The 23,499-nt window shown below is 47.6% G+C and overlaps 1 protein-coding gene across 1 annotated transcript in view; it reads left to right on the top strand.

The window, feature by feature from the left end:
• Nucleotides 1–23,499, top strand: part of KMO (kynurenine 3-monooxygenase) — an 848,456-nt gene that overhangs the window by 777,577 nt on the left and 47,380 nt on the right. Inside the window, exon 13 of the mRNA XM_066594875.1 lies at nucleotides 6,523–6,624. Coding sequence (XP_066450972.1) covers nucleotides 6,523–6,624 — 102 coding nt within the window. The remainder of the gene's footprint in view (nucleotides 1–6,522; nucleotides 6,625–23,499) is intronic.

The raw sequence follows: 23,499 nt of genomic DNA, 5'->3' as shown, positions 1-23,499 counted from the left end.
CAGGAAGATGAAACTTGGGCTCAGGAATAGAAGGGGCGGTAGAAACATGCACTAACCCCCACTGCTCCTGGGCCACCATACGACCAGACAGGTCTTGGATCACGACCACTAAATCCTGCAACTAACTTGCAAGGGTACTCATGGCCTCCATTGGAGAGCAATTTTAAGGGCCAGTTATTATGTTACGGTATACTACCCTTGATACGCCAGCCCGGGTGCCCTGGATCTCACCCACAACCCCTGTCCCTGCCTACCTGCTTCCACTCCTGACTAACCCCAGGCGGGCAACTGGGCGGCGATCCCTACTCTCACTAGGGACCAAAAAAGGGACGCTGGCGTACCTGGATGGAAAGGGTTGAATACTGACAGAGAAGGCAGATGTAAATTACCAACACGAACAATACTAAGCAGAACTGAGGCAGATGGAAAAACTTGGCGGATAATGGCAAAGTATAGCAGACAAGATGATAGAAGCAGGAGACCAACCGAGGCAGACTAGCTAGCACACTGAGGGGAAACCAATAACTGGCAGTGATTGCCAGTCTCTGCCTGACCTTTAAACAAAAGCCTCCGCCCAGGGGCGGAGAGAGGGAGGCAGCCAACTCCCAACATAACATATTAAAAGGGAGCTTGTGCACAGCAGCTGCAGTCACAGGTGCGCGCGTGCACGACGCCGTGCGCCACCAGCACAACGCCGGCCAGGCACCCGCGCCCTCGGCAGCCGGACAACAAGCCGGGGGGACGCACCCTAACCGCACACCGCTGCCCCGGGAGGACCAGCAACCGCTGCATGGTAACATGGGGTCGCTGTGGGATGTCACTATTACTACTGGGGCCACTGTGGAATGTCACTATTACTACAGGGGCCATTGTGGGATGTCACTGTTACTATAAGGGCTGCTGTGGGATGTCACTATTACCGCTGGTGCCACTGTTGGATATCACTATTACCGTTGGGGCCACTGTGGGATGTCACTCTTACAGCTGGGGCAACTGTCGGATGTCACTATTACCACTGGAGCTGTTGTGGGATGTTACTATTACTACTGGGGCCACTGTGGGATGTTAGTATTACTACTGGGGAAGCTGTGGGGGGGGGGGTCACTGTTACCGCTGGGGCCGCCGTGGGGGTCACTATTACCATTGGGGCTACTTTGGGATGTCCTTATTACTTCTGGAGCCACTGTGGGTGTTCACTGTTACTGCTGGGGCCACTGTGGGGGTCACTATTACCGCTGCGGTATGTTTACACGTGGCGGAAATTACCATGGCAAATTCTGCAGCATTTCCGGATCCAAAAAGCAGTCAAAATCTGCACGCTGTCTATTTTGAAGCACCCCTGTCCTTTTTATAATGAAGGAGGTGAAAAATCATATGCCATGATAAGCCCCGCCCCCTGATGTGTTGGCACTTTGCGATAAATAAGTGTGTTTTGGGTTGCAGTCTCTAAAAGGTTCGCCATCACTGGTATAGATGACTATATCCGTATCAAGGGAAAATATTCAAATAGAGATGACCACAAAAACCCCCAAAAAACCATACAAGATAGAATACTCAAAAAATATATTTTTATTATAATATCCAAAATATAGCTACCATTATGTAATTTTTGTTTAATTAGAACGTCGACATAAATACAACAAAAAATGTATTGTTATAGGGTACAACGTTAAAAACAAGACTTGACAGCAGGGCACACACTCAAAAATCTGATAAATAGACAGAAAAGAAAAGTGTATGAGTAAAAATCCAAATATTAAAACAAACACATATAAATGAGAGAAACTCACGAAAAAGTGCCAGGACTTAATGTACGACATGTAGTGGTAGTATACATTAAGGCCACCAGGAGATTAGGGTATTCAAATTATAGATCCACATCAGTTCTTTTTCTTTTACAAGACCTACATGATCTCCACCCCTAATAAGAGGCAGTACATAGTCAATTATGCAGAATCTTAGCTGGCTTATACTACCCTGTTTCCCTGAAAATAAGACATACCCTGAAAATAAGACATAGCATGATTTTTCCGGAATTTTTGAGGATGCAAAATGATGGTCGAAACGTCGCCTGTACCATTTTAAAGATGGAATAAATACCTGTTTTATGCACTGAAGCTATTCTGCTGCCATTCATATTTAATTTGGATGTCATCAATATAATGCATCCATATCCTTACATTAGACCAATGGGGGGATAGATAAACAAAATCCTTTTCAAATTTATGCATAAATGCATTGGCGTTCGTTGGGTGCCACATTTGAGCCCATCGCAGTACACTGCCGCTGCCTGTAGTACACCCTACCAAAAACAAAATAGTTGTTGGTGAGCACGTACTCTAGCAGCGACAGGGCAAAGTCCATGTTTTTTTTTTTTTGTTGTTTTTTTTTGAGTCATTAACAAAATATTTAGTTGCTTCCAGACCCCTGCTGTGTTCTATCGAAGTATACAGGGAAACTACATCCAATGATGCCAAAACAGTCGTGTCAGTTACCTCAAAGTCACCAAGTTTACTGAGGAAATCACTTGCATCACGGATATAGGAATCCGCCCCTTCAGCAAAGGACCTTAGGATCCTATCAAGGAACTTTGCAGAGTTGCTAAAAAGTGACTCACACCCAGAGACTATAGGTCTTCCCGTTGGTCAAATGCTTGTGTATTTTTGGCAGGATGTAAAGGGTGGGTACCTTCAGATGTTGAATATCCAAGTATTTAACCAAATCAGTGTCAATAGCACCATCAATCAAGGCAGCATTTAGCATCACCCTCAGCTGAATCTGGAATTTCAAAGTGGGGTTAGATGTTAAAGGGGTTGTCCCGTGAAAGCAAGTGGGGTTATACACTTCTGTATGGCCATATTAATGCACTTTGTAATATACATCGTGCATTAAATATGAGCCATACAGAAGTTATACACTTACCCCCTCCGGTGCTGGCGTGCCCGTCTCCATGGCGACGATGAAGCCTCTACTTTAGTCGCACGAACAGTCGCACTTGCGCACCGAAGGATTCCTCTTCTGTCTCCCTCCGGGCTCATGAGCTGCGTCCTGGCTCCTCCCTCTTCTCCGCGTCATCGTAGCTCCGCCTCCGTCACGTGGTGCCGATCAGCCAATTAGGTGGCTGTAATCGGCAGTGGAACGCAAGACAGGAGAAGATAATCCATGGTGCACTGTGGGAGAAGACCAGCGGCACCATCTTTGAAAGAAGAAAAGAAGAAGCTGCCAGAACGGGGATGCAGATAAGCGATTTATTTATTTATTTATTTTTAAATAACAAAGGGATTGTTTTTAACAGGGCACAATGTGGGGGTATGTAGAAAAAAAAATTTTTGATTTTGCCGCGGGACAACCCCTTTAACCTCTAATAAACATTGGTGTCACTAAGTTGTCTCAGAATCTCACTACAATATCTGCTGGAGTCCATCACGACAATGGCCCCACTTTTGTCAGCAGGTTTAACAACAATTGTCTTGTCTCGAGACAGTCACCAAAGCTGTGGATTCAGCTCTATTCATATTTTGCCACCACTATCACAGGAGCATTGATTTCAACCTTGCTACATCGCTCTGTACAAGAGAGATGTAAGTCTCAACTCAGTGATGTGACGTCGCCGGTACATATTGACTCTTGTTATGCAGTCCAACACCAGCCAGGAAAAAACCTCCATTGGTGTTGGACTGTGCAACAACAGCAGACCATGGAGCCTCAGAGGAAAATCTACACTTTAAGCGCAGGTTCCTAAAGAACCTCTTTAGATTTAGATCCATTTGAAATCAGTTAATATTGTTCTTAGGGCAAAACAAAGACCTTTTGATAAAACTCGTGATTGTACAGGGAATAACTCCCTAGAGCAATATTTACCACCAGGTTCATCAGGGTCTCATCAGTCCCATTGGTGGTTGTCTGTGCGCTGATCTCATTGAAATATTGATTTTTTCTTTTATAGGAGCTCCTATGCATTGTTTCTCCTTGACGCTTGTTGTATCCACAACCTATTTTTTTTCTTCCTCTTTACTGAAGAGGTGTGGCCTAAAAAAGAATTTGTAGAGGGATCTCTAACGGAGTCGTCGGTCGTCTGTCTTTGCCTCTGTGTTTGCCAATTAAAGATGGTACCATTGGTATAGTCACTTTGATCCCTATACCCCTTAGTCCTCTTAGTATCTTCCAATTCATCCTTATGTTTTTTCAAAATGGATTCAATCTTTTCACGGCGTGTCCCAGTCTTGTTGCGAGGTTTTATTAGAAATCTTCCTTGCAAGTACACAATTCAGTCTGTCATAAGTAAAAAAAACTTTTGATAGTTAAAAAAACGTTGGTGTGTTATACATAGTACATGGTGAATCCACATATTACAAACTATAGAACCAAGGGGATTGAATAGAGAATACAAAATTGCATCCTTCATTTGAAAATGCATGATGATTGATCTAAACTGCATTTTTTTCAGCTCTTTTCCACAGATGGCGTAACTTAGCTTATTTGTGAGGTCCAGTAGAGGAGGGCATAATCAAGGTTATCCTGTTGGTATAATATTTGAAGTAATATGGGTTGTCTGTCACTCTTAATATTTTAACTCCAGGATGTACTGCATACTGGACTATTCTAATGTCCAGTATGTAGTGGCCTGAAAAAGTCATTTTTCACAAGGAATGCAGGTAACCTATCAACCAGTTAGGTTGTTTTAATTCAGCTGGATAGGATAGAAAAAATGCCTGGAGACTCAGATGATGCAGGTAGCTGAGCAACCAAATAGGTTTTGATTGGCTGCAGACAGACTTGTCAGGTGACAGAGGCGATAAATAGCTGGACACAAGGAGCGCAGCAGTGAGAAGCTGGGGAGAAAGGAAGAAGAAATGAGAGAAGAAGGATAAAAGGAGAGAAAAAAGAGAGAAGCAGGAGAGAAAGACCGCCTGCAGACGGCTGGGTCAGATCCCGCTGTGAGAATTCTTGTGCCGCTGCAGAGCTGCGGCTCACCCGCTCCCGGCGTCTTCTGTTTCTTGCTATGCGCCAGCTGCCAGCCAGCCGGCGCATGCGCAGAGCAGAGCTGGCCCGTCGGTGCATGCGCATAACGGAGCCAGCCTGTCACCACTGACACTTCTGTGCGGGCCTCTGCGAGAGATGTCACTGACTATTCCCATTTGAGACTTAAGAATGTTGGGCAAGCGATGCCCCTGTGTTTCCTTACTCCCGTGCTCCTGCATGGGAGCTAGCAGAGCTGTCTCACTCACAGAGAGGCCAGCAGGGGGGCAGGACAATGCAGGAGATTTCTTTCCTCTATCTCCCCCGCCCCTCTCCATTATGATTACACAGCGGCCATTCACTACTAAAGGCCTGCTGTTTAAACTGAGCGATGAGCTCATCGCTCATCTTTTATGCTGCATAAACGACGAGCGATGAGCTCACCACACAGTTTAAACAGCGGCCATTCAGTAGTGAACAGCTGATGTGTTATCTAAATGGAGAGGATCTGTAGAGTGAGAGGAGAGAAATCTCCTGCGCTGCCCCTCCCCCCCTGCTGACCACTCTGTGAAAAAGCCAGCTCTGCTAGCTCCCATGCAGGAGCATGGGAGCGAGGAAACACACGGTCAAGTGTCAGGCATCGTGTGCCCAATATTCGTCCTGTGTAAATGGATCTTTAGACTTTCATGGCATATCTTGTGAATATGCGATCATAGGGTGGTTTCATATCTATGCTCAGGGTTCTTTTTTCTTGCTCTGTTCAGGGTGCAGGAAAGAGGAATCCCCATGGCCAAGTGGGTCTATCTCTAGACGGAACCAAACGGTAGCGGACGGACCCCATTGACTATAATGGGGTCCGTCCACTTTCTGCCCAGCTGCCTGGCTTTTGGACAGAAGAAGAAGTACTGCATGCAGTATTTTGAGCCAGATCTGTGATAGAACATATGCTGTTTTCATAACTTCCATACAAATGATATTATGGAAACAGCAGAGCACAGTGAGATGAGGATCTGTGGAAATGGTGTATCTTGTTGTGATATGTTGCTTCTGAATAGGAATTCACTTCTATGGGAGTTGCAAAAAAAATGTAAGACGGTCTACCCTCGAGTATTTCCATAACTCCCATTCAGCCAGACCAAAACTAGAGAAAGAAGTAGGTCCCAGAGGTGAATTATACAATGTTCTTGGAATACAAACTATCTTTTATGATATCTTTGAAATCATCTGGGATAGTAGTCTACCTCAGCATCCCAGACCATAGAAGACTTCACACTTCAGAGTGCCATGATATCTCTACATACTATTAGCTTGGGCTACAGCACACAAAGAAATGATACCCATTCCCATCATAAGGACAGCATATATGCTTCAGAAATAATAAAGAATAAGTGTGATATACTGTATGTGCCCCAATTTCTCTGGATACAGCTCATGAATAAAACTTTGGTCAAAACAAAGATTTTAATTATAAGTATTGTGATCAATAATTTAATTTACGAATTTTGGCAAAGTATCAGAGAGTAAAATGTATGTTTTCTAATATCAATACTATGTTTTCAACAGATGAGGTCCCATGTCAACTCTAGGTGGTTTCTTTATCGAAAATACATAGACAACACTCTACACATGTTAATGCCCTCCACTTTCATTCCTCTCTACTCAATGGTAAGAATGTTAATTTTTACTTTTAAAACTTATAAATGTTTTAAGCTTTAACCCCTTAGTAATGGTCTGTTTGCACCATAGTGACAAAGCCAATTTTGAAAATCTGACATGTGTCAATTTAACATATCATCACTCCATAAATGTTTTGCATATCCAAGTGATTCTGACAAAGTTTTTTCGCCACGTATTGTACTTCATTTAGGTTGTAAAAACAGACCAATAGTATTTGTGTATATTTATTAAGTGCCAATATTGGGAAAAGTTTGAAAAAAATTGTCATTTTTTTCACATTTTCAACTGTAATATTTCAAATACGTGCAAACATACTGTAAAAATTTTGATGAGAAATATATTTCTATCTGTTTACTTTATTCTGAATGCACATTTGAAAAGCTTTCGTGTTTTTTTTTCAACCATTTAGGAGACGTACAAATTTAACATTACTTTTCAAACTTTTAACCCTTTCCAATCCATTTATTTTTTCTCACCCATTATCCCCAGCTCCAAATAAATTGGAGCTGGGAGAATGGGTGAGAAAAAATACATTTTCCCTGCACCCTCCTGATCTGACAGAGTTCAGGAGGGTGCAGGGAGGGACCTGCTTACCTGACCGGCGTCTTGTGCATTCTCCTTCTGCCTCCCGGCTCGGCGATCATGTGACCGCTGGGGTCAGGTGACACCTGGCGGTCACATGATCGCCGGGTCGGGAGACAGAAGGAGAATGCACAAGACGCCGGTCAGGTAAGCAGGTCCTTGCACGGTGCAGGCTCCCAGCTCGGCATTCATGTGACCGCCGGGGGTCAGGTAACACCGGCGGTCACATAATCGCCGGCCGGAATCTATGCATTGCATAGCGCTAATTGAGCGCTATGTAATGTGTAAAGCAGTGGGCAGAAAGGGTTAAAAACCCTTTCTGCCTTCTCCTCGGGGGTCCTCCATGACGACCAGTAAAGGAGTGCATCTGCACCCGATGTGCCTGACGATTGGGTGCAGATGCACCCCTGCACTGCAGTGTCGGGCCTCCCCCGACATCGGAGCTGTGGAGGAAAATGATGATGTCGGGGCAGGCCCGACATTGGACTGGAAAGGGTTAAGGAACACTTTGTTTTACACCAAGCCAAGATTGCAAAAGCTCATAGGGTTCTAAATGATGGTTCCCCCCCACAAATTTTAAAACATACACCCCTTATTGTATTCTCTGAGGGGTGTCATGAGTATTTTGACGCCACATTTGTTTTCCAGGAGTTAATGCAATCTGGAGGAGAAAAAATAAAATGTCATATTTTTGCAAATATGTTATTTTAAAGACAGTGTTTTTTTTTCTATAGTGCACATGACAATGAGGATTTAGGCCTCCCTCACACAGGGCGTTTTATACAGCGTTTAGCGCTGCCTTTTCAGCCCAGCGCTAAACGCTATACAACACTCCCAATCATTTCAATGGGGCTACTCACACAGGGCTGAAAACACAGCGCCTTCCAACGCTGCGCTTTGACAGCGATGCAAGTTCTATTTTTGGGCGTTTTCAGCCCTGCGTCGCTCATTGAAATGAAGGGGCAGCAGTTTTAGCACTGCCGAAAACGCGGCCACATTTGGTGCCGCGTTTTTGGCAGCGTTAACCGCTCGCCGATTTTCGGGGTGAGGGCTTGCAATAGAAGCCCTACCCTGAAAATCAGTCCCTGCTAGGTGGAGAAAAAAAAGTAATACTCACCTAGCCGCTGCAGTCCGGGTCGCGGCCGCTGGTCTCTGCCGCTGATCCGGGCTTCCTCGGCACTCCCAAATCTATTGCCGGAGGCCAGGTTTGAGAACCCCGCCTCCATCAATAGAGGGCTGTGATTGGTTGTCGGCATGCTCGATGACCAATCACAGCCCTTCATTGACTGTCTCAGCCAATCAGCGCCGGCAAGCTCTGATTGGCAGTGCCTAGGTGAGTATTACTTTATTTTTTTTTTTCTTTTCAGCATTCTTGGCTGCGTTTTCAGCCTAGCTGAAAACACATCCAAAACACTGGCATAAAGTATGCCAGCACTGCTGAAACGCGGCGGAATCTGCAGTAACGCAGCGTTGAAAAACGCTGCGTTTCTGCAAACGCCCTGTGTTTGGGAGGCCTTACACCCAAAATAGATACCCCTGTTTGTTCTGTGTTTAGAAACATACCCATTATGGCTCTAATCATATGTCTGGATGCACAATGGGGCCCAAAATGAAATGAAGTGGTTGGTGGCTTTCAGAATAGAAATTTTGTTTGAAGTCCTTTTAGGTCCAATTGAACACTTGTAGAGCCCTTGAGCGTCCAAAACGATAGTGCCCCCACAAATGACCACATTTTGAATACTAGACCCCTTAGCAAATTTATCTAGCGGTGTATTGCTTGTTTTGACCCCATAGTTTTTGAATGAATTTAAAGGGGTTGTCTCGCGCCGAAACGGTTTTTTTTTTTTTTCCATAGGCCCCCCGTTCGGCGCAGGACAACCCCAAAGGATGTGTTAAAAAAAATTTTTATTACTTACCCGAATCCCTGCTCTGCGACGTCTGCCTTCTTCCTTCTTCTTCCTTCACCAAGATAGCCACCGGGATCTTCACCCACGATGCACCACGGGTCTTCTCCCATGGTGCACCGTGGGCTCTGTGCGGTCCATTGCCGATTCCAGCCTCCTGATTGGCTGGAATCGGCACACGTGACAGGGCGGAGCTACGAGGACCAGCTCTCCGGCACGAGCGGCCCCATTCACCAGGAAGAAGACCGCACAGCACAAGCGCGTCTAATAAAGCAAGAAGACATCAGAATTAGACGGATCCATGGCGACGGGGACGCTAGCAACGGAGCAGGTAAGTGAATAACTTCTGTATGGCTCATATTTAATGCACGATGTACATTACTAAGTGCATTAATATGGCCATACAGAAGTGTATAACCCCACTTGCTGCCGCGAGATAACCCCTTTAAGCGGACCAGAAGGAAAAAATAATGATTTTCATTTTTTTTGGCATTTGTGTCATTTTAAATACAGCATTGTGGCCCTAATCTTATGTCTGGATGCACAATGGGGCAGAATGAAAGGAGCAGCCGGTGGCTTTTAGAACAGAAATTTAGCTTGAAGGCCTTTTAGGCCGCATAGCACACTTGTAGAGCCCTTGAGCTGCCAAAACCATAGAGAACCTCCGCAAATAACCCCATTTTGAAAACTAGATCCCATAACAAATTCATCTAGGGTTGTGCTGTGTATTTTCACCCCACAGTTTTTGAATGAATTTAAGCAAAGCAAAGGAAGAAAATTACATTTTTATTTTTTTTGCCAATTGTGTCATTTTACTAAAAAGTTTTTTGTATAGCAGATATATGAATGAGGACTTGCACCCCAAAATGAATACCCCTGCTTGTCCTGTGTTCAGAAACCTACTTATTGTAGCCCCAGTCTGCTTACTGAACCCATGGTGAGGCATATAATAGAGGGAACACCCATTGGATTTCAGGGCGCAGCTGAATAAATTCCAGGCCCCATTGCAAAAAAAAAAATTGACTACATAAAAAGAATCCCCCCTCTTCCTTTTTGGCATTCCCTATAGATTGAATAAAATTAATAATGTAAGACTGTATGTGATAGGCTTTAAAGCAGGGGTAATTACAGAGGCCTGGTTTGGATGGACACGTGGGTCAATAAAATCTCGTATCCCTCTTCCTCCCTTGCTTGTTACAAACCCAACACTTTTTTGGGGGGTATTTTTGCCTGCAGTTTCAGGGATAGGTTGCAGAAAGTGGCGCACTGTGAGCCTTCGCATCTCCTCGGACTGTAATGCATCCTGAGGTGCGGTGGTCTCAGACTAAAGGTGCTCTACAAGCTGCTCCTGGACCTGGAGGAAGCTCAGCGTTCCCCGGGATGTTTTATAAATTACGTACACATTATATGTAATGATCTGAATCAGGTAGATCGCTACCTTTTTATACCATGCTCTGGTTTTGCACTTCATGAGATACGGCTGAAGCGCCTGGTCTGACCGATCTACGCCCCTCATAAATTTATTGTAATCCGTGACACAGACAGGTTTTCTTTTCTGTGTTGCAGCCTCCTCTGCCTTACTGCAATGCAGGTGTCTGTGTGCATGGTTGATAGCATGTACACCTCTTTCTTGTCGTGCCACTTTATTGCAAGCAGGGGGTCATTTGCCAGGATGTAGGACACCCCTTATTACGAGCCTCGACACCATGGGTTGTGGGAACCCCACCCTGTTTTTGCGCAATGTTCCGGAGGCCCCTATATCTGCGTCGTATAAGGCTTTGTTAAGTGGAAGACTGGTGTAATAGTTATGCTGATATTTTCAGGGCAGTTAGGGGGGTTTAGTTGCCGGTCCCTGCCCTCATAAATAAAAAAGTTGCATGTATACCCTGTCGCACTCTTGCAAACGTTGTAAAGCTTAACGCCATACAAGCGCATTTTGAGAGTATGAATTGGCGGAATGCTAGATGGCCCTTAAAACTCATAAGTGACTCGTCCACAGACAGATTTTTTTTCTGGGGTGTAAATATTTTTTTAAAAATCTTTTAATAGGGATATTAGGGGCCTTCATTTACATAATCTGTCGTACTCTGGGTCATTTCTGGGGGGGGGGGGTATTATTGGCAAAATTGAAAACGTATTGTGTTCTCAAATTGCTGTTGGGGCATTACTAACGCAAACACAGGGGTCGCATGAACAGCGCTAGCGAACCAATAGAACCGTATGGAGGACTTTTTACGAGTCCCATTAATAGAAGAATTCCCAAGAATTTTTTTAGCCCTGGGACATTTATGGGGGGTCCATATCCTGGAATTAACAGAGGTGGGGTGCTCTATAATATATTGTACAACATAGATATTAGTTTGCTGGACAATAAGTTCTAGGACGCTATCACTGATGAACAAATTCAAAAAAATGAAAGGCGGTAAAATTAGCAGCATCCATATTAACTCCTGGAGTCGCAGTAAATTCACACATGCGGGGTGAAAATAAATTAGCGGAACTCCACATTGTGGCAGGCACCGCATTACTTGGCCCTTCTGCCTCAACCCCTTCCTTAACCTCCATAGGGCTAGCGGTAAAGTCGTCGCTGTCGGAAAATAACTCTTCTTCCGACGCAGTTGTGGCATAGCTACCAGAACAACTAGCGAGCAGTAGCACGTATGCCTGCTTTACTTTGTAATGGCTGTGCTCCATTTTAGAAATTTTTTTTTATGGAGGTAGACAAAATGAAAAAAAAAAATGTACTCCTTAAAAAATGGACATGGGTATAGCGGGTTGACTAGGGTGTGAGGGGCAGTGATGACTTTTTTTAAATTATTTTTTTCTCTTTCTATATGGCACAGGGTTTTTCGCTGCTATTTCAATCCTCTCACAAATCTCTCTCAGTGAAGGGAGAAAGGTAGACAGGACTAACCCTGTGCCATATTTATTAACCAAATGCCATGGATGGCTGTGAAAGGCATATGTCAGCAGGGAGCAATCACTTTGGTCCCTGCTGGTTACTATGCCAAAAGCTATTTGGCATATGCTTCTACTGTGCAGCTGCCTTTTTGTCGACACATGCACAGATCAGCGGAGGTGGCCGTCACTTTAGGAGACTCCGGAGGACCTTAGGTGAGTATTTTAATATCCGCTCACAGATTGGATCTGTGAGGGAAGTTAAAACTTTGATTATATTTAACTTTTTAAAACTTTTTCATGATCGCTGCTATTAATTGGATAGCAGCGATCATGTACCTGGGGGTCAATCACCGCGCTCACTGCTGACATCTCCTGTTTCCTGGCTACCTGTAGGTAGCCGGGAGCCAGGAAATGTTAAATTTCTCGGGCCATTTTCACAGAGCGGCCAGCAGGGGGGCGGGGAGGCTTCAGGAGATTTCACTCCTCGCTCTCCCCTGCACCCCTCCATTCACTAAACACAGTAGATGTTCAGTACTCAACGGATGCTTTTTATACTGAACTAGCTTACCCGTCACGCGTTACTGTGAAGACAGACAGACAGACATACATACATTTGTTTTTATATATATATATATATATAGATAACAACCAATCACAGCGCAGCTTTCATGTTACCTCAGTGGTATAATATATAACAACCAATCGCAGCGCAGCTCACATGTTACCTCAGGCCGAGTTCCTGGTCCAGGTGAATCGCAGCCGGCTGCTGCGGGATTAGGAGAGAGGCAAGTTTCTGGGGTCCCCAGCTTCATATCACAATTTATGGGTCCACGTGGTAGACCTTTATTACAAAATGAGCAGTGTGAGCAGGTCCTGTGGTGGATAGCAGAAAATGCATCCAGCAATGTATCGACCACCCAGTCTTCTACGCCGTCTACTGCTGCAACTCTGAATAATCTCGCTGCTGCTCCTCCTTCCACCCAGCCTCCTCACTCCATGAAAATGACACATTCTGCTAAGCAGGCAGACTCCCAGGAACGGTTCTCAGGCCCCTGCCTTGATTGGGAAAAAAATGGTTCCTCTCCCACCTAAGGAGTTTGTCGTGACCGATGCCCAACCTTTGGAATGCTCCCGGGGTCCAGGTGATGAGGCTGGGGACTTCCGGCAACTGTCTCAAGAGCTTTCAGTGGGTGAGGAGGTCGATGATGATGAGACACAGTTGTCTATCTGTGAGGTAGTAGAAAGGGCAGTAAGTCCGAGGCAGGAGCGCACAGAGGATTTGAAGGAAGAGCCGCTGGACGATGAGGTGACTGACCCCACCTGGTTCACTAAGCCAACTGAGGACCGGTCTTCTGAGGGGGAGGCAAGTGCAGCAGCAGGACAGGTTGGAAGAGGCAGTGGGGTAGCCAGGGGTAGAGGCAGGGCCAGAGCGAAGACTCCCCCAACTGTTTCCCAAAGCACCCCCTCGCGCCAAGCCACCATGCAGAGGGCTAGGTGTTCAAAGGTGTGGATGTTTTTCAGTGAGGGCGCAGACGACCGACAAACAATGGTGTGCAACCTGTGTCGTGCCAAGATCAGCCGGGGAGCCACCAGTACCAGCCTCACCACCACCAGCATGCGCAGGCATATGATGGCCAAGTACCCCACAATGTGGGACGAAGGCCGTTCACCACCTCCGGGTCACACTGCCTCTCCCCCTGTGCCCCAACATGCCACTCAGATCCAACCCCCCTCTCAGGACACAGGCACGAGAGCCTCCTGGCCTGCACCCACACCCTCACCTCCGCTGTCCTCGGCCCCATCCAACAATGTCTCTCAGCGCAGCATTCAGCTGTCGCTAGAGCAAGTGCAAATACGCCGTCACACACCCGCACGCTCAAGCATTAAATGTGCACATTGCCAAACTGATCAGCCTGGAGATGCTGCCGTACAGGCTTGTGGAAACAGAGGTTTTCAAAAACATGATGGCGGCGGTCCTGCGCTACTCGGTCCCCATCCGCCACTATTTTTCCTGGTGTGCCGTCCCAGCCCTACACCAGCACAGCTCCCGCAACATCAATCGTGCCCTCACCAACGTGGTTACTGGGAAGGTCCACTTAACCATGGACACGTGGACAAGTACTGGCAGGCAGGGCCACTATATCTGCCTGATGGCACATTGGGTGAATTTGGTGGAGGCTGGGACCGAGTCGGAGCCTGGGACCGCACACGTCCTACCCACACCCAGAATTGCGGGTCCTTCCTCGGTTCTGGTATCTGCAGCGGTTTACCCCACCTCCTCTAACCCCCCCCCCCCCCCCTCTCCTTCTTCAACAATGAAAACATTCTTGGCAAATGCTTTCGCTTTTGTCCGTCTTGCGCCGGTCCAAGAATTTCACCTCTAGCGGCACAATACGAATGCCCCCAGCCGTCCCTCTTAATCATGGCTGAGGTAGTAATGTCGTGCTTAATACAGGTGGGCTTCGGCCCACACTGCATGCCCCAGTCAGACTGGTAAAATGTACCTTAACAGTAACCTCGTTGGTGGTAATGTGGTGGTGACTGCGGACCTGGTAGCGCGGTTTTATGTACTTGGTTTTCGGAATGTGGCCAGGATTAAGTGGGCCGTCGCGGGGGGATGGTGGTGGTGCTCTCTTGTTGTGTCGTTAAAGGTGAAATTCTTGGACTGCCACCAGACGGACCAATGCAAAGGTATTTGCCAAGAATGTTTTCATTGTTGGAGGAGGCTGTTTTGGAGGCACTATGTGTCCTCTACACGTGTCCGTGGTTATATGCACCTTAACAGTAACAGCATTGGTGGGAAATGGCCTCGCCGCCATCATGTCTTTGTGAAGCCTCTGTTTCCACACCCCAGTGACATACCATTAGCAGCGGTATAGGCAGAGCCCAGAATTATTAACATTTCAGCGGTAGCATTAGGGACACTAGCAGCAGTATAGGGGGAGCACAGTCTTAGTTCCATTTCAGTAATAGTAGCACTCAATACAGGCCCCAGTAACATTCCCATTGCAGCAGTTTAGGGAGATAACAGTCTCTTTCACATTTCAGTAGCTGCAGTATAGACAAGGCCCCAGTTACATTTATGTAGCTAAAGTGTAGGCCAACCCCACACACCTTTCTGTACCATGAGTGCAGGCGAAGAACATAGAAATTACTATGATTACACTGTAGGTGAGGGCCCAAAAAAATTGGTGTACCAACAGTAGTAATGTTGGCTCAGAAAAAATTGGCCATGCCCAACCAAGATGGCAGGTGAAACCCATTAATCGCTTTGGTTAATGTGGCTTAAGTGGTAACTAGGCCTGGAGGCAGCCCAGTTGCCCGAAAAATTGGTTCAAGTTAAAGTTTCAACGCTTTTAAGAGCATTGAAACGTATAAAAATTGTTTAGAAAAATTATATGAGTGAGCCTTGTGGCCCTAAGAAAAATTGCCCGTTCGGCGTGATTACGTGAGGTTTCAGGAGGAGGAGCAGGAGGAGGAGGAGGAATATTATACACAGATTGATAAAGCAGAAATGTCCCCGTTTTGGATGGTGAGAGAGAACGATGCTTCCATCCGCGGGTGCAGCCTACGTATTGCTTAGGTATCGCTGCTGTCCGCTGGTGGAGAAGAGAAGTCTGGGGAAATCCAGGCTTTGTTCATCTTGATGAGTATTAGCCTGTCGGCACTGTCGGTTGACAGGTGGGTACGCTTATCTGTGATGATTCCCCCAGCCGCACTAAACACCCTCTCTGACAAGACGCTAGCCGCAGGACAAGCAAGCACCTCCAGGGCATACAGCGCAAGTTCAGGCCACGTGTCCAGCTTCGACACCCAGTAGTTGTAGGTGGCAGAGGCGTCAGGGAGGACGGTCGTGCGATCGGCTACGTACTCCCTCACCATCCTTTTACAGTGCTCCCGCCGACTCAGCCTTGACTGGGGAGCGGTGACACAGTCTTGCTGGGGAGCCATAAAGCTGTCCAGGGCCTTAAAGACTGTTGCACTGCCTGTGCTGTACATGCTGCTCGATCTCCGCACCTCCCCTGCTACCTGGCCCTCGGAACTGCGCCTTCTGCCACTAGCGCTGTCGGATGTGAATTTTACCATCAGCTTGTCCGCCAGGGTCCTGTGGTATAGCAACACTCTCGAACCCCTTTCCTCTTCGGGAATGAGAGTGGAAAGGTTCTCCTTATACCGTGGGTCGAGCAGTGTGTACACCCAGTAATCCGTAGAGGCCAGAATGCGTGTAACGCAAGGGTCACGAGAAAGGCATCCTAACATGAAGTCAGCCATGTGTGCCAGGGTACCTGTACGCAACACATGGCTGTCTTCACTAGGAAGATCACTTTCAGGATCCTCCTCCTCCTCCTCAGGCCATACACGCTGAAAGGATGACAGGCAAGCAGCATGGGTACCGTCAGCAGTGGGCCAAGCTGTCTCTTCCCCCTCCTCCTCATCCTCCTCATGCTCCTCCTCCTCCTCCTGAACGCGCTGAGATATAGACAGGAGGGTGCTCTGACTATCCAGCGACATACTGTCTTCCCCCGACTCTGTTTCCGAGCGCAAAGCGTCTGCCTTTATGCTTTGCAGGGAACTTCTCAAGATGCATAGCAGAGGAATGGTGACGCTAATGATTGCAGCATCGCCGCTCACCACCTGGGTAGACTGCTCAAAGTTTCGAAGGACCTGGCAGATGTCTGCCAACCAGGCCCACTCTTCTGAAAATAATTGAGGAGGCTGACTCCCACTGCGTCGCCCATGTTGGAGTTGGTATTCCACTATAGCTCTACGCTGCTCATAGAGCCTGGCCAACATGTGGAGCGTAGAGTTCCACCGTGTGGGCACGTCGCACAGCAGTCGGTGCACTGGCAGATTAAACCGATGTTGCAGGGTCCGCAGGGTGGCAGCGTCCGTGTGGGACTTGCGGAAATGTGCGCATAGCCGGCGCACCTTTACAAGCAGGTCTGTCAAGCGTGGGTAGCTTTTCAGAAAGCGCTGAACCACCAAATTAAAGACGTGGGCCAGGCATGGCACGTGCGTGAGGCTGCCGAGCTGCAGAGCCGCCACCAGGTTACGGCCGTTGTCACACACGACCATGCCCGGTTGGAGGCTCAGGGCGCAAGCCAGCGGTCGGTCTGCTCTGTCAGACCCTGCAGCAATTCGTGGGCCGTGTGCCTCTTATCTCCTAAGCTGAGTAGTTTCAGCACGGCCTGCTGACGCTTGCCCACCGCTGTGCTGCCACGACGCGCGACACCGACTGCTGGCGACGTGCTGCTGACAAATCTTGATTGCGAGACAGAGGGTGCGTTGGAGGAGGAGGAGGAGGAGGGTGCTTTAGTGGAGGAAGCATACACCGCCGCAGATACCACCACCGAGCTGGGGCCCGCAATTCTGGGGGTGGGTAGGACGTGAGCGGTCCCAGGCTCTGACTCTGTCCCAGCCTCCACTAAATTCACCCAATGTGCCGTCAGGGAGATGTAGTGGCCCTGCCCGCCTGTGCTTGTCCACGTGTCCGTTGTTAAGTGGACCTTGGCAGTAACCGCGTTGGTGAGGGCGCGTACAATGTTGCGGGAGACGTGGTCATGCAGGGCTGGGACGGCACATCGGGAAAAGTAGTGGCGACTGGGAACTGAGTAGCGCGGGGCCGCCACCGCCATCATACTTTTGAAGGACTCCGTTTCCACAACCCTATACGGCAGCATCTCAAGGCTGATAAATTTGGCTATGTGGACGGTTAACGCTTGAGCGTGCGGGTGCGTGGCGGCGTACTTGCGCTTGCGCTCAAACACTTGCGCTAGCGACGGCTGGACGATGCGGTGCGAGACATTGCTGGATTGTGCCGAGGACAGCGGAGGTGAGGGTGTGGGTGCAGGCCAGGAGACGGTAGTGCCTGTGTCCTCAGAGCGGGGTTGGATCTCAGTGGCAGGTTGGGGCACAGGGGGAGAGGCAGCGGTGCAAACCGGAGGCGGTGAACGGCCTTCGTCCCACCTTGTGGGGTGCTTGGCCATCATATGTCTGCGCATGCTGGTGGTGGTGAGGCTGTTGGTGGTGGCTCCCCGGCTGATCTTGGCGCGACACAGGTTGCACACCACTGTTCGTCGGTCGTCAGGCGTCTCTGTGAAAAACTGCTAGACCTTAGAGCACCTTGGCCTCTGCAGGGTGGCATGGCGCGAGGGTGCGCTTTGGGAAACAGTTGGTGGATTATTCGGTCTGGCCCTGCCTCTACCCCTGGCCACCGCACTGCCTCTTGCAACCTGCCCTGCTGCTGCCCTTGCCTCCCCCTCTGAAGACCTGTCCTGAGTAGGCGTTGCAAACCAGGTGGGGTCAGTCACCTCATCGTCCTGCTGCTCTTCCTCAGAATCCTCTGTGCGCTCCTCCCTCGGACTTACTGCCCTTACTACTACCTCACCGATAGACAACTGTGTCTCATCGTCATCGTCCTCCTCACCCACTGAAAGGTCTTGAGACAGTTGCCGGAAGTCCCCAGCCTCATCCCCCGAACCCCGGGAACTTTCCAATGGTTGGGCATCAGTGACGATAAACTCCTCTGGTGGGAGAGGAACCACTGCTGCCCAATCTGAGCAGGGGCCCGAGAACAGTTCCTGGGAGTGTTTCCGCTCCTGAGCATGTGTCATTGTAGTGGAGTGAGAAGGCTGGGAGGAAGGAGGAGCAGCAGACAGAGGATTCGGATTTGCAGCAGTGGACGGCGCAGAACTGTAGGTGAACGATAGGTTGCTCGAAGCACTTTCTGCCATCCACGACAGGACCTGCTCACACTGCTCATTTTCTAATAAAGGTCTCCCGCGTGGACCCATTAATTGTGCTATGAATGTGGGGACGCCAGAAACGTGCCTCTCTCGTAATCGCGCAGCAGTCGGCTGCGATACACCTGGATCAGGAGTTCGGCCTGTGCCCACACCTTCACTTGGCCCTCCGCGTCCTCGGCCGCGTCCACGTCCTCTAGGCCTACCCCTACCCCTCAGCATGCTGTATTACCAGTGATTTGATTTCCCAGGCAGGAAATAAATTGGCGCAAGCCTGCAGGGCAAATAGAATGTGTTCCCTTTTTTTTCAAGGAAAGGCCCACTGCGTATATTCAATCAATAATAAATATGTCTTCTGGCCCTGCAAATGTGTCACAGAACTGCAGGGTTGCAGAGTTATTAACTACAGCAGAGCGGTGATTTCCCAGGCAAGAAATAAATTGGCGCAAGCCTGCTGTTAAACTTAGCTGGCTGCGTATGATTTTATTTTACGTTCTCCACCCACCACACACGTACCCAGAACGCTGAGGACTGTCAGAGGCAGGCCAAATAGAATGTTTTCCCTTTTTTTTAAAGGAAAGGCCCACTGCGTATATTCAATCAATATGTCTTCTGGCCCTGCAAATGTGTCACAGAACTGCAGGGTTGCAGAGTTATTAACTACAGCAGAGCGGTGATTTCCCAGGCAGGAAATAAATTGGCGCAAGCCTGCAGGCCAAATAGAATGTTTTCCCTTTTTTTTAAAGGAAAGGCCCACTGCGTATATTCAATCAATAATTAATATGTCTTCTGGCCCTGCAAATGTGTCACAGAACTGCAGGGTTGCAGAGTTATTAACTACAGCAGAGCGGTGATTTCCCAGGCAGGAAATAAATTGGCGCAAGCCTGCTGTTAAACTTAGCTGGCTGCGTATGATTTTTCTTTACGTTCTCCACCCACCACACACGTACCCAGAACGCTGAGGACTGTCAGTGGCAGGCCAAATACAATGTTTTCCCTTTTTTTTAAAGGAAAGGCCCACTGCGTATATTCAATCAATATGTCTTCTGGCCCTGCAAATGTGTCACAGAACTGCAGGGTTGCAGAGTTATTAACTACAGCAGAGCGGTGATTTCCCAGGCAGGAAATAAATCGGCGCAAGCCTGCTGTTAAACTTAGCTGGCTGCGTATGATTTTTCTTTACGTTCCCCACCCACCACACACGTACCCAGAACGCTGAGGACTGTCAGAGGCAGGCCAAATAGAATGTTTTCCCTTTTTTTTAAAGGAAAGGCCCACTGCGTATATTCAATCAATATGTCTTCTGGCCCTGCAAATGTGTCACAGAACTGCAGGGTTGCAGAGTTATTAACTACAGCAGAGCGGTGATTTCCCAGGCAGGAAATAAATTGGCGCAAGCCTGCTGTTAAGCTTAGCTGGCTGCGTATGATTTTTCTTTACGTTCTCCACCCACCACACACGTACCCAGAACGCTGAGGACTGTCAGAGGCAGGCCAAATAGAATGTTTTCCCTTTTATTTAAAGGAAAGGCCCACTGCGTATATTCAATCAATATGTCTTCTGGCCCTGCAAATGTGTCACAGAACTGCAGGGTTGCAGAGTTATTAACTACAGCAGAGCGGTGATTTCCCAGGCAGGAAATAAATTGGCGCAAGCCTGCTGTTAAACTTAGCTGGCTGCGTATGATTTTTCTTTACGTTCTCCACCCACCACACACGTACCCAGAACGCTGAGGACTGTCAGAGGCAGGCCAAATAGAATGTTTTCCCTTTTTTTTAAAGGAAAGGCCCACTGCGTATATTCAATCAATATGTCTTCTGGCCCTGCAAATGTGTCACAGAACTGCAGGGTTGCAGAGTTATTAACTACAGCAGAGCGGTGATTTCCCAGGCAGGAAATAAATTGGCGCAAGCCTGCTGTTAAACTTAGCTGGCTGCGTATGATTTTTCTTTACGTTCTCCACCCACCACACACGTACCCAGAACGCTGAGGACTGTCAGAGGCAGGCCAAATAGAATGTTTTCCCTTTTTTTTAAAGGAAAGGCCCACTGTGTATATTCAATCAATATGTCTTCTGGCCCTGCAAATGTGTCACAGAACTGCAGGGTTGCAGAGTTATTAACTACAGCAGAGCGGTGATTTCCCAGGCAGGAAATAAATTGGCGCAAGCCTGCTGTTAAACTTAGCTGGCTGCGTATGATTTTTCTTTACGTTCTCCACCCACCACACACGTACCCAGAACGCTGAGGACTGTCAGAGGCAGGCCAAATAGAATGTTTTCCCTTTTTTTTCAAGGAAAGGCCCACTGCGTATATTCAATCAATATGTCTTCTGGCCCTGCAAATGTGTCACAGAACTGCAGGGTTGCAGAGTTATTAACTACAGCAGAGCGGTGATTTCCCAGGCAGGAAATAAATTGGCGCAAGCCTGCAGGCCAAATAGAATGTTTTCCCTTTTTTTTAAAGGAAAGGCCCACTGCGTATATTCAATCAATAATTAATATGTCTTCTGGCCCTGCAAATGTGTCACAGAACTGCAGGGTTGCAGAGTTATTAACTACAGCAGAGCGGTGATTTCCCAGGCAGGAAATAAATTGGCGCAAGCCTGCTGTTAAACTTAGCTGGCTGCGTATGATTTTTCTTTACGTTCTCCACCCACCACACACGTACCCAGAACGCTGAGGACTGTCAGAGGCAGGCCAAATAGAATGTTTTCCCTTTTTTTTAAAGGAAAGGCCCACTGCGTATATTCAATCAATATGTCTTCTGGCCCTGCAAATGTGTCACAGAACTGCAGGGTTGCAGAGTTATTAACTACAGCAGAGCGGTGATTTCCCAGGCAGGAAATAAATTGGCGCAAGCCTGCTGTTAAACTTAGCTGGCTGCGTATGATTTTTCTTTACGTTCCCCACCCACCACACACGTACCCAGAACGCTGAGGACTGTCAGAGGCAGGCCAAATAGAATGTTTTCCCTTTTTTTTAAAGGAAAGGCCCACTGCGTATATTCAATCAATATGTCTTCTGGCCCTGCAAATGTGTCACAGAACTGCAGGGTTGCAGAGTTATTAACTACAGCAGAGCGGTGATTTCCCAGGCAGGAAATAAATTGGCGCAAGCCTGCTGTTAAGCTTAGCTGGCTGCGTATGATTTTTCTTTACGTTCTCCACCCACCACACACGTACCCAGAACGCTGAGGACTGTCAGAGGCAGGCCAAATAGAATGTTTTCCCTTTTTTTTAAAGGAAAGGCCCACTGCGTATATTCAATCAATATGTCTTCTGGCCCTGCAAATGTGTCACAGAACTGCAGGGTTGCAGAGTTATTAACTACAGCAGAGCGGTGATTTCCCAGGCAGGAAATAAATTGGCGCAAGCCCGCTGTTAAACTTAGCTGGCTGCGTATGATTTTTCTTTACGTTCTCCACCCACCACACACGTACCCAGAACGCTGAGGACTGTCAGAGGCAGGCCAAATAGAATGTTTTCCCTTTTTTTTAAAGGAAAGGCCCACTGCGTATATTCAATCAATATGTCTTCTGGCCCTGCAAATGTGTCACAGAACTGCAGGGTTGCAGAGTTATTAACTACAGCAGAGCGGTGATTTCCCAGGCAGGAAATAAATTGGCGCAAGCCTGCTGTTAAGCTTAGCTGGCTGCGTATGATTTTTCTTTCTGTTCTCCACCCACCACACACGTACCCAGAACGCTGAGGACTGTCAGAGGCAGGCCAAATAGAATGTTTTCCCTTTTATTTAAAGGAAAGGCCCACTGCGTATATTCAATCAATATGTCTTCTGGCCCTGCAAATGTGTCACAGAACTGCAGGGTTGCAGAGTTATTAACTACAGCAGAGCGGTGATTTCCCAGGCAGGAAATAAATTGGCGCAAGCCTGCTGTTAAACTTAGCTGGCTGCGTATGATTTTTCTTTACGTTCTCCACCCACCACACACGTACCCAGAACGCTGAGGACTGTCAGAGGCAGGCCAAATAGAATGTTTTCCCTTTTTTTTAAAGGAAAGGCCCACTGCGTATATTCAATCAATATGTCTTCTGGCCCTGCAAATGTGTCACAGAACTGCAGGGTTGCAGAGTTATTAACTACAGCAGAGCGGTGATTTCCCAGGCAGGAAATAAATTGGCGCAAGCCTGCTGTTAAACTTAGCTGGCTGCGTATGATTTTTCTTTACGTTCTCCACCCACCACACACGTACCCAGAACGCTGAGGACTGTCAGAGGCAGGCCAAATAGAATGTTTTCCCTTTTTTTTAAAGGAAAGGCCCACTGTGTATATTCAATCAATATGTCTTCTGGCCCTGCAAATGTGTCACAGAACTGCAGGGTTGCAGAGTTATTAACTACAGCAGAGCGGTGATTTCCCAGGCAGGAAATAAATTGGCGCAAGCCTGCTGTTAAACTTAGCTGGCTGCGTATGATTTTTCTTTACGTTCTCCACCCACCACACACGTACCCAGAACGCTGAGGACTGTCAGAGGCAGGCCAAATAGAATGTTTTCCCTTTTTTTTAAAGGAAAGGCCCACTGCGTATATTCAATCAATATGTCTTCTGGCCCTGCAAATGTGTCACAGAACTGCAGGGTTGCAGAGTTATTAACTACAGCAGAGCGGTGATTTCCCAGGCAGGAAATAAATTGGCGCAAGCCTGCAGGCCAAATAGAATGTTTTCCCTTTTTTTTAAAGGAAAGGCCCACTGCGTATATTCAATCAATAATTAA

This window comes from Eleutherodactylus coqui, chromosome 3 (assembly GCF_035609145.1).
Source record: "Eleutherodactylus coqui strain aEleCoq1 chromosome 3, aEleCoq1.hap1, whole genome shotgun sequence".
Classification (NCBI taxonomy): Eukaryota; Metazoa; Chordata; class Amphibia; order Anura; family Eleutherodactylidae; genus Eleutherodactylus; species Eleutherodactylus coqui.
Note: the sequence above shows the minus strand (reverse complement) of the source record. Positions and strands in the feature narration are given on the sequence as shown.